Raw genomic sequence first — 14,558 nt, forward strand, 5'->3', positions numbered from 1 at the left:
GTTTCCGTCTCGTCTTCATAAGGTTGTTGGTAACCGTGCTGCTATCTCGGTAGATATCTTCTGCCGGCATGAATCTCGGGTGAGTCTGTTTCTCATATTAGCAGCAGCTAGCAGCTAACCAGGCTAACGAGGCTAACCAGGCTAACGTGCTGCCTGAATGTGTCGCAGTGGGATTGTTGTTTATGAAGCTACAGCTTCAGACCAAACTGTGAACAAAACAACAAGCAGACACCGCAACATTAGTGCAGATAATATGCTGTGCTTCAGCCTTTAACCCACAGAACTTCAGTTATTGTCATTATATATATCACTGACATTTCAATATATTTATAGTTTATTCAATATACACTAATTGTGTGAAAATATTTATGCAAATATATACCTCCAAAAATTACTAAAGTAATATAAATATGAAGTCTTTAGTGTATGTAGCTACATTAGTGTTTGTAATAAACATTATATAAATACAAGTAAATAAATACAACATATATAAACGTGTGAAAAATTATAAATGACTGTCAATGTGATATATATATAAGAGATAAGATAAGATATTCCTTTATTAGCCCCGCAGTGGGGAATCTGCAGTGTACAGCAGCAAGGGGGATAGTGCAAAAAACAAGATGCATCAGCTAACACAGTAAAAAGAGCTAAACAAGTGTAACAAAATACGAACCATTTAAATAGAAGGAAGTATAAAATAGGAGCAGTATATATAGTATTGACAATAAATAGACTATTAACAAAATTGCACAAGTGGAAAATGATATTGCACAGTGAGAATGAAATTAAATTCCACCTGAAATATTGCACAGTATGAATTACACCTGAGTAGTAATAATGATAATGATATTGCACAGTCATTATCAGTTTAGTGCAGTTATTGTCAGTTTTTAGTGTGTAAGTGTAAGTGGTCTACTGGGAGCAGTGCTGGTTGTGGAGTCTGTTAAAGAACAAGTCCTGCATTTAAAGCGGGTGAAAGAGGTGCTAAAGAGGTGGGAAACAGGAGAGTTAGATTATTCATTTATTCATTTTCCAAATTAAATCAATAAATGAAATAAGACATTAAACAAAATCACAAACTGTATAGTTTTGCATAATATATATATATATATATATATATATCACTGTACATTACTCTATATGTTATATAGTATATCAATATACACTAATTGTGTGGAAATATTTGTGCAAATATATACCTGCAAAATAATTAAAGTAATACAGAACTTATTTTGCTGTTGTCACAGAGATGAAGGCAGAAATCAGTCAAACAACAACAAGGAGCTTCTGTTCCTGCAAACAAGAAAGACACTTACAAGGAACCCTGAGTCAAGTTAAATGTTTCCTTTCAAGTAAAAATACAAACAGACATAATAGAATAGACCTCTTTATTGTCCAGTCATGTGGAAATTTGTTTTTGCTTATCACAGACATGCATACACTTCAGCAAAAACTTCTTCAGCTATAGTTAGAATACATGAGATAAAGACAATAAATAGGTGGGCCAAACTGTTGGGTGAGTGCCAAAGTATTAACAATGAATGCATAAGACATCATAAAGCAGCAGCAGTCACCACTATTTAATAAGCCATTTATTTAGTGAGATACAGATGGAATCAAAGATGTCATTGCTGTGGGTACCCTATATCATCTTCCTGTCATGTCAAGCAGTCACAAGCACTGTGAAGAGTGTGTAAGACATATACAGAATGAACAGTATGAACATGTGCAGCATTTACAGTATGCAGTGCAGGTATAAGTATAAAATATATAGTTATATTAAATACAGAATAAACAGCTGGATGTATGATACGAATACAGTGTATACACTATAGATAGATATGTACAGTATTAGACAGTGGTATAAATATGAATACTCTATAGGTCACTATATACAGTATGGACAGTAGAAAGTAATTATACTTTGTGCAGCAGTTAGGCAGTATTGAATGAGTGTGAGCCAGCAGCCAGTGAGGCAGAGACAGTGTGTTTACCCATTGTGTGGGTTTTGCTGTGCTGCACCGTTTGGCACTATGTAATGTTATTACCTTGCAACGTGATACAGTGTGTACTGTTCTGTCTCAATATCTCAATGTCACAAGACAAAGTCTACAAACTCTATTAAGGCCAAAGGTAGCCAAGTATGTATCTTTCACCCAAATGACTGAGAACCACACACAAAAGATGATTGTGTGATTTTTCAGAAAAAAATCAGATTTTTGAATGAGAAAGTTTGGTTGGATAGGTGCTTCGAAGGAAAGTACAATTTGAATAAAAATAACAAAACTCCCACACACCGTCTTGCTTATTGCAGGAATATTTATTAATTTACAGCGTTTTTGTCACTATCTGATGAAGTCGAACAGGTCAGTTACAGGACACTCTTACTGCTGGGTCCAGCACTAACTCACAGACCTGTCTGTTCAGTTTAGTTCATCAGTCTCCACAAGAGGAAAATATTTACCAGCAAGACAGCATTAAAATATAACACAAGACAGTTGAAAACAGTACAGAGCTTGTAATTTACATACCATAAAATGTCAGTCTGCTGCTAACTACTTTTATGTTATTGTATTTTTTCTTTTTTGCGAACAGGACGCCCCTGCTTGTTTGAACTTGAAATTGGAAAACCCAAGTTTGATTGTTACTCAGTCATGGTGAGGACCTTTCTGCTTTCATATTTTGTTTTGTCTCTCTTTTCCAACAATTCTCTCGACTTTATTTGGCTTTTATTCGGTCATTACTATTGCATAAATGATAAGTTGATCAGTTAGGTAAATAACAGAAAATTAATAGTTGACAATTTTAACAACCTGTCAGCATATTGTAATTCAAGTGTTCTGAGAGAAAACTAGACTTCTTCACCTCCTCATGGCTCTGTTTCAGGCTTTAAAAAATCTAGCCTGTGACGTGGAGACTTTGACCAATCACCGGTCATTTCAGAGAGAGAGCGTTCCTATTGGCTGTTCATTCAACTCCGATCGAATGGTCAAACTAGGCAGTGCTGATTCAAATATTAATATATATTCTGTTACTGGTAATAGGTTGTTTTCCTTCTGGTCTGTGAAATCTTGCAGAGGCCATTAGGAGCACCGGAGGACACAGAGGCACATGATTTTTTTTCAGATTACCTGTCTCATGCACTACTGTCAGGATATAGTGAACGTTTTATAAAAATAACTTTTTTTAATCATATTTGCTCCAATCTGCCTACTCCAACTGTATTATATTTTGTTTTGCAGGTGTTAAGAAGAATCCAGCAAAGGTAGGAATCATCCTTACAGCCTTACACATAAAAGCCCCGGGATGTTGACATACTTTGGCCACATATTGCAGGTTCATGTTTATAATTGACGATATTGCTGATAAAAAAACTAAGCTTTCCTGGTCTGATTTAATTTAACTTGATCCAGCAGCTGTCCCTCAGGCCTAGAGCGGCTAAACATCCTGAGCTCCAGGCAGCCGTCCCTGTGTGGGAGGATTTGCAGGGAGAGGAGCGTCCAGGCCCGGCAGCAGGCGGGGAGGCACAGAGCAACCAAGAGCAAGGCAGGAGGAGCAGCCGCCTCCTTCACTTCCAACACCAACACCACCGGGGGGAGACACCACCTCTGACATCACCAAGACACATGAGCATCACAAGAGGGCAACGTCAAAGTTGTGGCCAAGGTAGGTGTCATGCTGTGTCACATTCTCTGCTTCACTCTCCTGACAGCATATTTATCTGCTCTCCCTCTCTGTGGTGGTTGTGTGTAAAAGGTGAAGTCAGACAGACACAACAAATCACTACTGTTGGATCCATTGAGAGCCAATGGGAAAACAGCACAGCCTCAGAATAGAGGGACACGAGGCCGGTGGAAAGGGTGGACTAAAAGACACGCTGGCCAGTGGGGATGCAGGACCGAAGGACAGCGTGGTGTGTCTGACCAGTGAGCAGCTACAGCAGATCCTCCACACGGTCCAGACCAACGGCCAACACCCAGCAGACGACCACAGGACCCAGGGTAGTGGTAGTGATGGTAATATAACAATGACCGTGGCTACAGACGTATCATCGCTTCCCTCCTTATCAATATAATGTACAACGTCATGTCTTTTTTCTCTGTTAGGAAATCAGACAGACTCAAATCTGGCTTCTCAATGAATGGAGGAGGAGGAGAGATGGAGGAGACAGAGGAGGACGGAAACTGATGCAACTGGACGATCACAAGAATAGGACAACAGGTGAGGACGCTCGCATTAACAGGCTTTTGTGCACCTTTTTCCACCTGCCCAAATCACACAAAACTACCCAAGCTAATGTAAACAATGCCAGGTTACAACTCCTACCCGCAGCACGCTGAGCTCAAACAGCCCATAACAGCCTAACCAGAAACTAACTAAACTCCCCCGTAGTTTGCAGGTGCTACTTGTGGTGGGTATTTACACACCTAAGCACGCAAGCCTAGTAAAGCAACCACAAACTGGCGACCCACCTGCAACTTTGGATGTGCCCCCAAGATAACTGCTCTAACCAGTTACATCACCACACTGTCAAACATCCCCAACTCAAAGAACTCAGTGCCACAAAATCACCAGCACACAGCCTGGCGAGTGGCACACAAACATACACCCCTCAAACTAACCGAGTACAAGCTGCTCACATTAACACAAACAGAAAACAGCTTACTCACCACACTTGTCCATATCTCCCAAACAGCCTGATCGCACACTTCATTCATTCACAAAACAAGGTGGCACCTGCCTACTGGGCTACAACTGATCTGATCAAGCCATCTACAACCAGCAGAACCAACTGCACTACACAGCTCTAAACTCTCTAGAGTAAAGATATGCCAGATCATATATGAAACTAGAAAAGAAGGAGGCTAAATACGCTCCAAACTTGCGTTAAATTTTGGCGAGGAAAAACTGGCATGGCCATTTGAAAAGGGGTCCCTTGACCTCTGACCTCAAGATATACAAATGAGTTCTATGGGTACCCACAAGTCTCCCCTTTACAGACATGCACACTTTATGATAATCACATGCAGTTTGGGGCAAGTCATAGTCAAGTCAGCAAACTGACACCCTGACAGCTGTTGTTGCCTGTTGGGCATATTTTTTTATGCTAAATGCAGTACCTGTGAGGGTTTCTGGACAATATTTGTCATTGTTTTGTGTTGTTAATTGACTTCCAATAATTAATATATACATACATTTGCATAGAGCAGCATATTTGTCCACTCCCGTGTTGATAAGAGTATTCAATACTTGTCACGTCTCCCTTTAAGATACATTTTGAACAGATAAAAAATGTGCGATTAATTTGCTATTAAATATTTTAATCATTTGACAGCCCTGCTCTTCAGCAAACAAAAATGACAAGAAATATTCAGAGAGTTTGATGGTTAGGAGATATTTAGTTACACAATTTACCCATTCAGTTCTACTGTTCAAGACACTATTAGTGCAGGTCAGGTCCATCATGCTCCCATAGTGTGCTGATGTGTTTTTAGAAATGTGTATTTCTAAAACTGTTGGTTTGTCACTGCTGCTGTTTAGGTTGTCTGGATGTCCATTCAGCTGGCTGGAGGAGCGACAGTCAGACAGCAGAGCGGCCATCGGCGCCAAGAAGGCTCAGTGGAGGAGAGAACTAGGTATACACACACACACACACACAAACAAGCCTTTTTAAAACTGCAGTTTTGGTTTTACTACACAAAAATCAATCATTCATCATTTCCTGCCACAGTTAAACCAGGTTTGGTTATTTCACATTAGAGATATCAGTTTTTCTCTCTGCCCTTCCCACTGGTTTAAAGTGCGTGGTGCTTAGTGAGAAAAAGACGATGTCATATATTTGCATGCACCAATCAGAATCAAGCAACATTTGAATAAGAATCTGATGACAGTTGGTGGGTTGTGTAGTCCATGTAAGTACAAAGAGAACTGGATACAGCGTTGGAGGCGGGACCATGTTCATTCCTACATTTAGTATCTTCCGCATCCGTTGGGCAGAGTTTGAAAAGCATCTTTAAGAGAAACACTTTGAGGACACTTTGATTTGAAGCCCAGTTTCCAAACCCTCACCAAGACATGCCTAAAAAGTCATAAAGATAATCCATACCACAACCTAAACACAAGCCTTATTCTAAATGCATAATACCCCACAAATATCTCCACTCTCTGTGGTGAGGAAGGAGTCACAACTAGATACAATTGATGACACAAAGTTATAGTTGAGTGCAGCATTTTATTAAAGTAATTCTGACCTATTAAATGACTTTTTACTTGTGTGTGTGTTTGTTAGATGAGCAACTGGCACTGAAGCAGCAGCAGCAGCAGCAGCAGCGTTCGGCTCCTGGCAGACTCCAGGTACAGCAGATATTCACCTTTTTGTCTCTCTTAGAGTTTCACTTTGTTGGTTGATTTCGTGACTGTGGGAAAAAGATGACTGCAGCTTTGTTTACACCCAAGAACAGCAAACTGTTTTTTTATATATATATTTTTTATTATATTATTTTATTATATATTGAAATATTGGCTCCATCTCACTGTTTTCAGGCAAATTTAGTACAAAATGTCAGAATAAAGAAAGAAAAATGGAATTTGTATTAGGTGTTCCCCTAAATTTGGTTGTAAGAAATGCTTAAAATTGATTAGTATTATCAATGTTGTGCAAAATAACGTATATAAGTTGGTAATTATTTCATCCTGTTATCTGAAGTCAAAAAAACATACACAAAGAAATGTTCTTTCTTCCTCATAGAGGCATTTTTCATGTATGTGATAATAGTGCAACATTTCTGGAGGGTGTTGTATAATATGTTACATATATGTGTTTCAGGCTGAGGAGGACACATTGAGTGTGTTCTCAGTTCAGACCTCCGTCAGCCACAGAGATCAGCCTGCGGCCATCAGATCCAGCCTCAGACTCGGGGTAAATCTGACCTGTGCACTAAAAGTCTTTGTCACACCTGAGCAGCATATCTGCACAGTGCAGCTTTCCCTCATTTTGTTTGATTCTTAAACCATCTCATGAAAAGACCCAAACCAACAATGAATGGATCTACTTAACAAATATTATCTGTGTATCTAGCGTCTGATGTATTGTATTCCTCGTTGCCATAGAGCTATTAAAACCACATGATCCTTCAACATCCTGAAGTGTGTTGTCTGTTTAGGAGGGTCACCCGATGGAGGAGGTGCTGAATGTCTGAGAGGAAAGAGGAGCAGAGGAGACGCTGGCTGGAGGAGCTGGACCGGCAGAAAGAGGAGACGAGTGAAACGCAGGAGACGAGAGAAAGTGCTGCATAGCCAGGTAAAGTAGGGGACACACCAGACAGGTAGATTAGTAACAGACACAGTAGACACCAGACAGGTAGAGTAGTAGAGACACAGTAGACACCAGACAGTACAGTAGAGACGGAGGAACCGATAGTTTCAGTGTCTCGCTCAAGGACACCAACATGTGGACAGGAGAAGGGGAATACAACACGCCAACCTTGTGATTAAAGATGGCACCCATCTCTTCTTCTTGAGCCACAGCTGCTCGTACAGCCTTAGAAACATGTTAATGTTTTACTGTGTTGCATGTTCATGACTTACTTTTTGAACGTGTCTCTGCAGACGGAGGACCACGAGCTCTGGGCCGCACACTTTGACTCTCTGCAGAGACGGCCTCCTGTGCAGACTGCAACTCCATCAGCTCCATCAGCTCCACCTCCAGCCCCGTCAAATGGCTCTGAGCGAGGGGAGTGGGAGCCCTCGTCCAGCCTGTCCCTGGTCTGGGATGCCATGAGCAGCTGTGGAGCAGAGAGTGTAGGGGGGGCCAGCATAGATACCACCATCGGATACCCGTCCATAGCCAGGTAGGAAGGAGGGATGAAAGATGAGAGGTACAGTGGATCGAGGAGTTTATGAGCGGATTTATGGATATGTGTCTGTAAAATCAAACTCTGTTGATGACATTTGAGTCACTAGTTGGACTGACTTTCGTAAAGGGTGCAAAAATGACTTGTTTAGGACTTGGATTTGACCTGGGACTTGTTGGACTTGACTTGGGACCTGACTTTGGATTTCCAAGCCTGAGATTTACAGACGTCACCATTCTAATCCCACCTACAAAGCTCTGATTGGCTCAAGTTGCAACCAGACACATCACATCACTCGACTGTATTTGAGTTGCCGAACAAGAAGTGGGCAGTGAATCAGAGGTCTGGAACCAGGCTCGTTCCAGATGTATATGAGTAAATGTTTAGTCTTCTTTGTTCTCCTGTGTTTCATCCAGCCATCTGAGGACCATGACCGCCCTGCTGGACCCCGCCCAGATAGAAGAGAGAGAGGAGGAGGCTGAAACAGCTGGAGCAGCAGGTAGGAGGAGGAGGTGGAGAGGAACACAGCGAGGTTTGTTACTTAGCTTCCTAAATATTTGACTGTCTCTCCTGTCTCCTCCCCCAGCGAGCGATCGAGGCCCAAATGGAGGAGCGTCGGCAGCAGAGGGAGCGAGAGGAGGCGAGGAGGAGAAAGGAGGAGGAGGAAGAAGAGAGGAGGGTGGCGCATGAGAGGGAGATGCTGGAGAGAATGCACAAGCTGGACACACAGAGGGAGAGGCAGAAGGTATGGGGACAAACGGTGCACGATTCTTCCCCAGGGTCATTTTGTCCACACCGAAAACACATTACCATTTTCTGTTGAGGGCACAAACTAATTAGCTGTGTTTTGCTGTTGTTGCAGTTGTATAAGTGTCTGACTTCTGTGTATGTGTGTGCAGTCGAGCCACCAGGCAGAGCAGCCAAAGACAGACCAAGATGCTGGAGGACATCAGGAGACGCTGGAGCCCAGCGGTAAGCAGAGCTTCTGCAGTACTACTGCAATGTTACTGCAGTATAGATCCAAACAATTGACCACTCTAACTGTTTGTGTGTGCATTCAGCAGTTACCAGGCAGGGCGAGTCTTTGGAGGAGGTCAATTGTTCAGCCTCCCCGTACAAAGACACTGCTGTACAGACAGGTAACTGAACTATTACTACTACTACTGTTCCTGCTAATACCAGTACTATTGCCACCACTACTGTTCCTGCTGCTAGTACAACTACGTTACAACTTACATTCTTTGGTACTGCTTCTGCATCAGTTTTTTATCTTTATGTGGAGCATAAACGTCATTTTGCAAAGCCGTCTTTTTTCCTTGAACATACTGAAATGTCAAGTCTGTGTCTCAGAGAGAGATGTGGTATTATTTGATGGCTTAATGTGGATGTTTAAAAATCCTTACAAAGCTTATCTTCTGTGTGTGTGTGTGTGTGTGTGGTGTGATGTAGAAGCAGCTCCCTCTCTACCGCTCAGAGTTCACACTTCTGACGTCTCTGCACAGTACCAGCCCCCTCCTTCTCTGTCTGCTGCTCCTCCAAACAGCAGGAACCGCGCAGTGAGAACAGGCAAGGAGAACATCTGTCTGCCAGGAGCAGGTGGAGCAGGAGGAGGAGGAGGAGGAGGAGGAGGAGGTGGAGGAGGAGACCCCTATGAGGCGTTTGCCAGGACAGATAGGAGCAAGAGAGACAAGAGGAGGCCGGAGTGGAACACACAGAGGTAGTCAACAGATTGAAGCTACAGCTGAATACAACAGACAGACAGGAGCCTCCTGAATATTGTTTCATAAGTGTTATGTGACCTGTAATGGTCTGAGCTTGTGTTTTATCATATAGAAGGTCTACAAGCAAATATAGTTCCTTATTCAACCATCTAAAGCTTAAAATGACCAATTTAGAAATTCAAATTATCTCCCTCGACCTCTATATTGTCCACGAGACCACACAAAGTCAAACAGGCCCAGTCATGGGCGCCTGGGTTAGCTCAGTTGGTAGAGCGGGCGTCCATGTTTTAAGGCTTGGTCCTGACCGCGGCGGCCCGGGTTCGAATCCGACCTGTGGCCCTTTCCGCATCCACTCTCTCTCTCTCTCCCCCCTTTCAAGACTCTATCCACTGTCCTGTCATAAAAATGGAAATGCCCCCAAAAAAATAACTTTAAAAAAAAAAAAAAACAGCCCAGTCAGTATTTACTCCGAACCCCCTGTACCCATACCCTGTTCCTCCAGCAGTATTTACTCTGACCCCCCTGTATTCGTACCCTGTTCCTCCAGGCCCAGCCGTCGGTTCGTTCCAGCCTCGGAGCGTTACCCGGCCCCTCTGCAGAGGAACAGACAGGAGAATCGACAGAGGAGGCAGGCTGAGCTCCTCGCTCTGCAGGAGAGGACCTGTCTGTCCAGGACCGACCCTCCTCCTCCTCCTCCTCATCAGCACCAGGAGCCTCGTCTCGGCTTCAACCCCACACAGACCAGAACCAGTCCCACCAGGAAGGTAGGAGACTACCTGACAGCTGTTCACACTGTAGACCTTCATACTGAACTCTGAAAAGCTCCTAATTTCAGTTAATCTAAAACTTAACCACGCTTCTTGAGGTCGATAATTTTGATTCACAAACCTTTGTTACTTCCCTACGGCAAACCAACTTCCTGACAAACATTGAGTAGTTTTTCCTCTGACTGTTATTGTTCCAGGTGGAGGGTGTTTCCAGAGGACACAGCATCTCAGCAGCCATCAACACTGAAAGGTGAGCAGCTTTGACAGCAGTTCCCCGACCCCGAAAAGAGCATTTGATATTATGCTTCACACATTTTGAAAATAATCAAGCATCCTTCTATGTTAATTAACTGTGTTGAACCAGGTTTTCGTTACATTAGGTCGGCCTACACAGCAGTTTTATAACAAGCTATTTAAGATAAATCTATGCAGCAGAGCGAGAGGTGAAACAAAGGAGGAAGAACGAGCAGTTGTAACTGTAAATGCAGGCAGTGATCTGTGGAAAGTCATGAAGAATTAGCACATTTTTTAATAAAAAAAACAACAAAAACCTGTCCAGTCAGCAGCTCCTTTAATCTGGATGAAGTGGTTTTATGTTTAGTGAGCCGACTCCTCTGTTCTGATGTCTTGTGTTGTGTCGTTGTCTCTCCTCCAGGGGGCTCTCTCCTCCCGTCCCTGCTGTCCGAGACAGAATTCAGAGTCAGCAGGCACCACCCTCCTCCATAGCTCCACCTCCTCCTCTGGTCCAGGAGTTCATTCCTTATGTCCGGACTCATGAAGTCTTCAACCTGGATCCACTGGAGCCTGCTGACACCCCCCCACCACACACACACACAGGTTAGAGAAACACTCACAGACAGAATGATTAAATTCTCTGACGGGAGCGATACATTTCACTGATAATACTTTAGTAAAACTTTTTTTAAAGGATTGTTAATTGTAATGAAGTTTTTTTCCTTTGTCCTGATCTACGTTTTCTACCACTGCAAATAAAGGCAAAAGTGGTCTGTGTCGTGAAGTCAAAACTGGACGCATATACAGTCATACAGAGCTGAAACAATTAGTTGATTAATTGATTAGTCGATCGACAGAAAATGTTCCTGAATTACAGTGAACCTTTTACATGGAAAAAAAGGTAGACGCTGCAACAGAGGAGGGATTCCTCTTCCAGAACTTGCAATAGTCAGACGTGTATATACCGTAAGTAAACTCTACTTTCTCCTTGTCAGAAGCTCCTCCGCAGAGCTCAGCGTCTCCTCCTGCTCCCTCACATCGACTCCTCCCCCCTGAACTGCTTCGTAACACTCAAACTCACCGACAGCAGGAGATCCTGAGAGGTCTGGCCCAGCTACGGCAGGTAACACACACAGACAATGATGACATCACTGTGTGACATCATCAGGGCTATTTATCTCAAGACTTGACAAAGCTCCTCCAGAGCCACAGAAGACATTATACAACTATTTTCCTTAAACCAGATCATAAACAGGATGTGCATGTAAACACAAGTAGAGATGTAAAAAACAGTGTCTGTGTGTGTTTTTCAGGGCTTATTACAGAAGCAGAGAGAGTTGGAGACGGATCTGAATCCTCTACTGAAGCGCCACGACAACGAACACCGGCCGCCCTCGGCAACGCACCGCAAGTGACCTCTGACCCCTGCTCCGTGTGTTCCTGAGTCAGGGTGAAGAAGCGACACAACAGTGTTTGAACCAGCTGTCATGGAGAACATGGGAACGGGAATGGGAGCTCTCTCAGTCGTCCAACACTTGGAGACTGGATGTTCAATGTACGGCAACGTGGAGTTTACTTAGATTTTTGGGAGTTTTCAAAGTAAAGCTGATCGTATCAGAGTGAATTTGACAGATAAGGCCCAGACACACAAAGCCGACCTCAGAGAACTAGTGGCGATGAAGACAGACTGTTGCGTTGCCTCACGTCAACTTTGTCAAGTTGCATTTGAACACAACGCAAAGACTACAGCCGACGGCCAGTTAGCACCTTCTGCGCCTGCGTGAGAGGAAATAACTCTCCACACCAGCAGCAAAGAGTACAGAAGCACAGTCTGTCACTGTGTTATTCAACACAGACCATTTCAGTAGAATATGACAATAGAATAGAAAACAATTGAGTTCTTTTTAGGCGGACATTTTACTGGCGTCGCTTTCTGTCCAAATGGCGTAGCTTTGCTGCTGTGCGCGGATGTTTCAATGGAACGAGCAATTGACTTTCACTTCTTGGCAATATATGTTCTTTGCCAGCAGGCGGCGGTAGTCTGTATTCATCATTCAAAAAGGGAAACCAGAAGACCCAGGACTGCGGATATACAAGGTACATGAAACAAAGTAGCGTTTGTCAACCATTTTCACGAAAAACTTAAAAAATGAGAAGAGCCTTCTGTGTGTGTCGTCTTGACTTTACTCGTTGGCCTGCTTTCGTCACTTCCGTTTCTCTTCTCGCGCACTGATTCGTTTAAGCTGAACAGCCAATCACAGTGATTTCTCCCACCAACGAGCTCTGCCGCTCCAAGAAGCTGAATCGCCCGAAAAACCTCCAACACAGGCAGACTAGAGCCAATGGTGCGGGACACACCGAAAAAAAACCTAGACCGACAGACGCTCATCTACGGCCCCAAACTGTCCAACGGCCGACCGTCGGCTTGTCGTGTCAGGGCTCCTGATTTGGGGCGGTATGTCCCTCCTGTCATGGATATCAGGAGGCAGAAGTGATTGTTTTCTTTTTCCTGGCAGCAGCTCAGTAAATCCAGCAACACAAGACTATTTCCCAAATCTTAGAATGCACTTTGCAATTCTGGTATTTTCAGTGGTGAAAACTGCATCTTCAGACTGAGCACAAAGTGTGTTGTGTGCGCAAATGTTGCGGTCCGTGTTTATTTACCACAAACAGCCAATGCACCATCAATACACACATTAGCTGTAGAGAGTCACTGCAAAAGAACAGAGAATGAATCTCATGTTGGTTTGAATTAGTTTGAACTTGATTTTCTTCTTTTTTTTAAGTGACATCCTTATGTTGCATCAAGAGCAAAGCAAATTTTCACCACGCTTTACTCACGTGAGTTGGACCGCCGGGATCATTTGTGTTCATTCGCGTCACTTGCGTTAGCTGTGACAGAGTTGAGAATAGGCTTGTCTCCATAGATACCAACAACCTTTCTTTCCGCCATTTCCACCATCAACCATGGAAGAAATAACCACTGTTGCTGCTTTGTACAAGTTGTGGAAGTCCCAGATATGTCGGAAAACCAAACGTTGTCGTGTCTGGGTTCATAACATCACCCGGTGGCGAGCTGTATTCACATACAGCCTTTGCACTGACTGTATGTATTACACCACACCTGATGTTAAAATCTAGAAACATGTCTGAATTTCTTTTTAAATATTGAAATATTTAAGTGAAAATGTGAGTTGCTGGTTCAACATGAGAACTTGACGGAGCTTTTAACTTTCACTACAAACACCTCAGTATTTGTAGTGAGTTCTACCTCACATCAACACCTTGATACCACCAATGCTCCTCTGAAACTAAAACGCCGCTCATGGTTTTGTTCATTCATAAGACAAACATGTTGTGTCACGAACTGAATTTATGTGGGTTTTAGTAACATTTAATGTGAAGATTGTATTTAAAAATGCTGTTTGTTTTAATGCACTTTCCAAAAGAATGACACTATACCAAACAGGTATTGAGTTTGACCTGTTCTTTGGAGCATCCTTCCTGCAGAGGAGCACAGCACTTATTTAAATCATGAATGAAGGATGGATAATTTTTTTGTTTCTTCAGCTTCCTGCTGGCCGAGGAGCTCTATTTGTCTTTATGCTTCTGTGTTGTGGGATTGTTCTGGTTTTATTGTATTTTTGATTAATTGCAAATGTAATAAATAATGTAAAGTGTACTGGGAACTTTTACATTAACACGTAAATCACACATCAGAATTTGATGAAGGAATTATTCAAGTTGAAAATCTTGACTGATATACATTGTATAATTTGTTGAGAACAAAATGACGTAACAACGGCCAATGGACATCAAAATCATCAACCCATCGAGGGCTGGATTAAAAAATCACACCGAAAATCAAAGTAAAAATTTTAAATCACAGGCTGATCCAACTTGCGTGAATTTCATCACGGCAACTTATAATGTGACTCAGTAGTGTGTATGACCCCCACGTGCCTATAAGCACTCCCATT

The 14,558-nt window shown here is 42.8% G+C and overlaps 1 protein-coding gene across 1 annotated transcript; it reads left to right on the plus strand.

Moving 5' to 3' along the window:
* The first annotated feature begins 6 nt into the window (after nt 1–6).
* ccdc66 (coiled-coil domain containing 66) lies at nt 7–14,260 on the plus strand. Its single transcript, XM_037764570.1, is given in 24 exon segments — nt 7–79; nt 2,598–2,660; nt 3,246–3,268; nt 3,417–3,669; nt 3,760–3,849; nt 3,851–4,071; nt 5,545–5,639; nt 6,293–6,357; nt 6,830–6,922; nt 7,167–7,199; nt 7,201–7,269; nt 7,271–7,303; nt 7,612–7,853; nt 8,273–8,317; nt 8,319–8,355; nt 8,443–8,601; nt 8,756–8,828; nt 8,918–8,995; nt 9,306–9,573; nt 10,125–10,341; nt 10,542–10,594; nt 11,000–11,181; nt 11,574–11,701; nt 11,892–14,260. Coding segments are annotated over 23 exon segments (2,562 nt in total). The 5' UTR covers nt 7–79; nt 2,598–2,657; the 3' UTR covers nt 11,994–14,260.
* Nucleotides 14,261–14,558: the final 298 nt, after the last annotated feature.

The sequence above is a fragment of the Sebastes umbrosus genome, chromosome 1, assembly GCF_015220745.1.
Source record: "Sebastes umbrosus isolate fSebUmb1 chromosome 1, fSebUmb1.pri, whole genome shotgun sequence".
NCBI classification, from domain to species: domain Eukaryota; kingdom Metazoa; phylum Chordata; class Actinopteri; order Perciformes; family Sebastidae; genus Sebastes; species Sebastes umbrosus.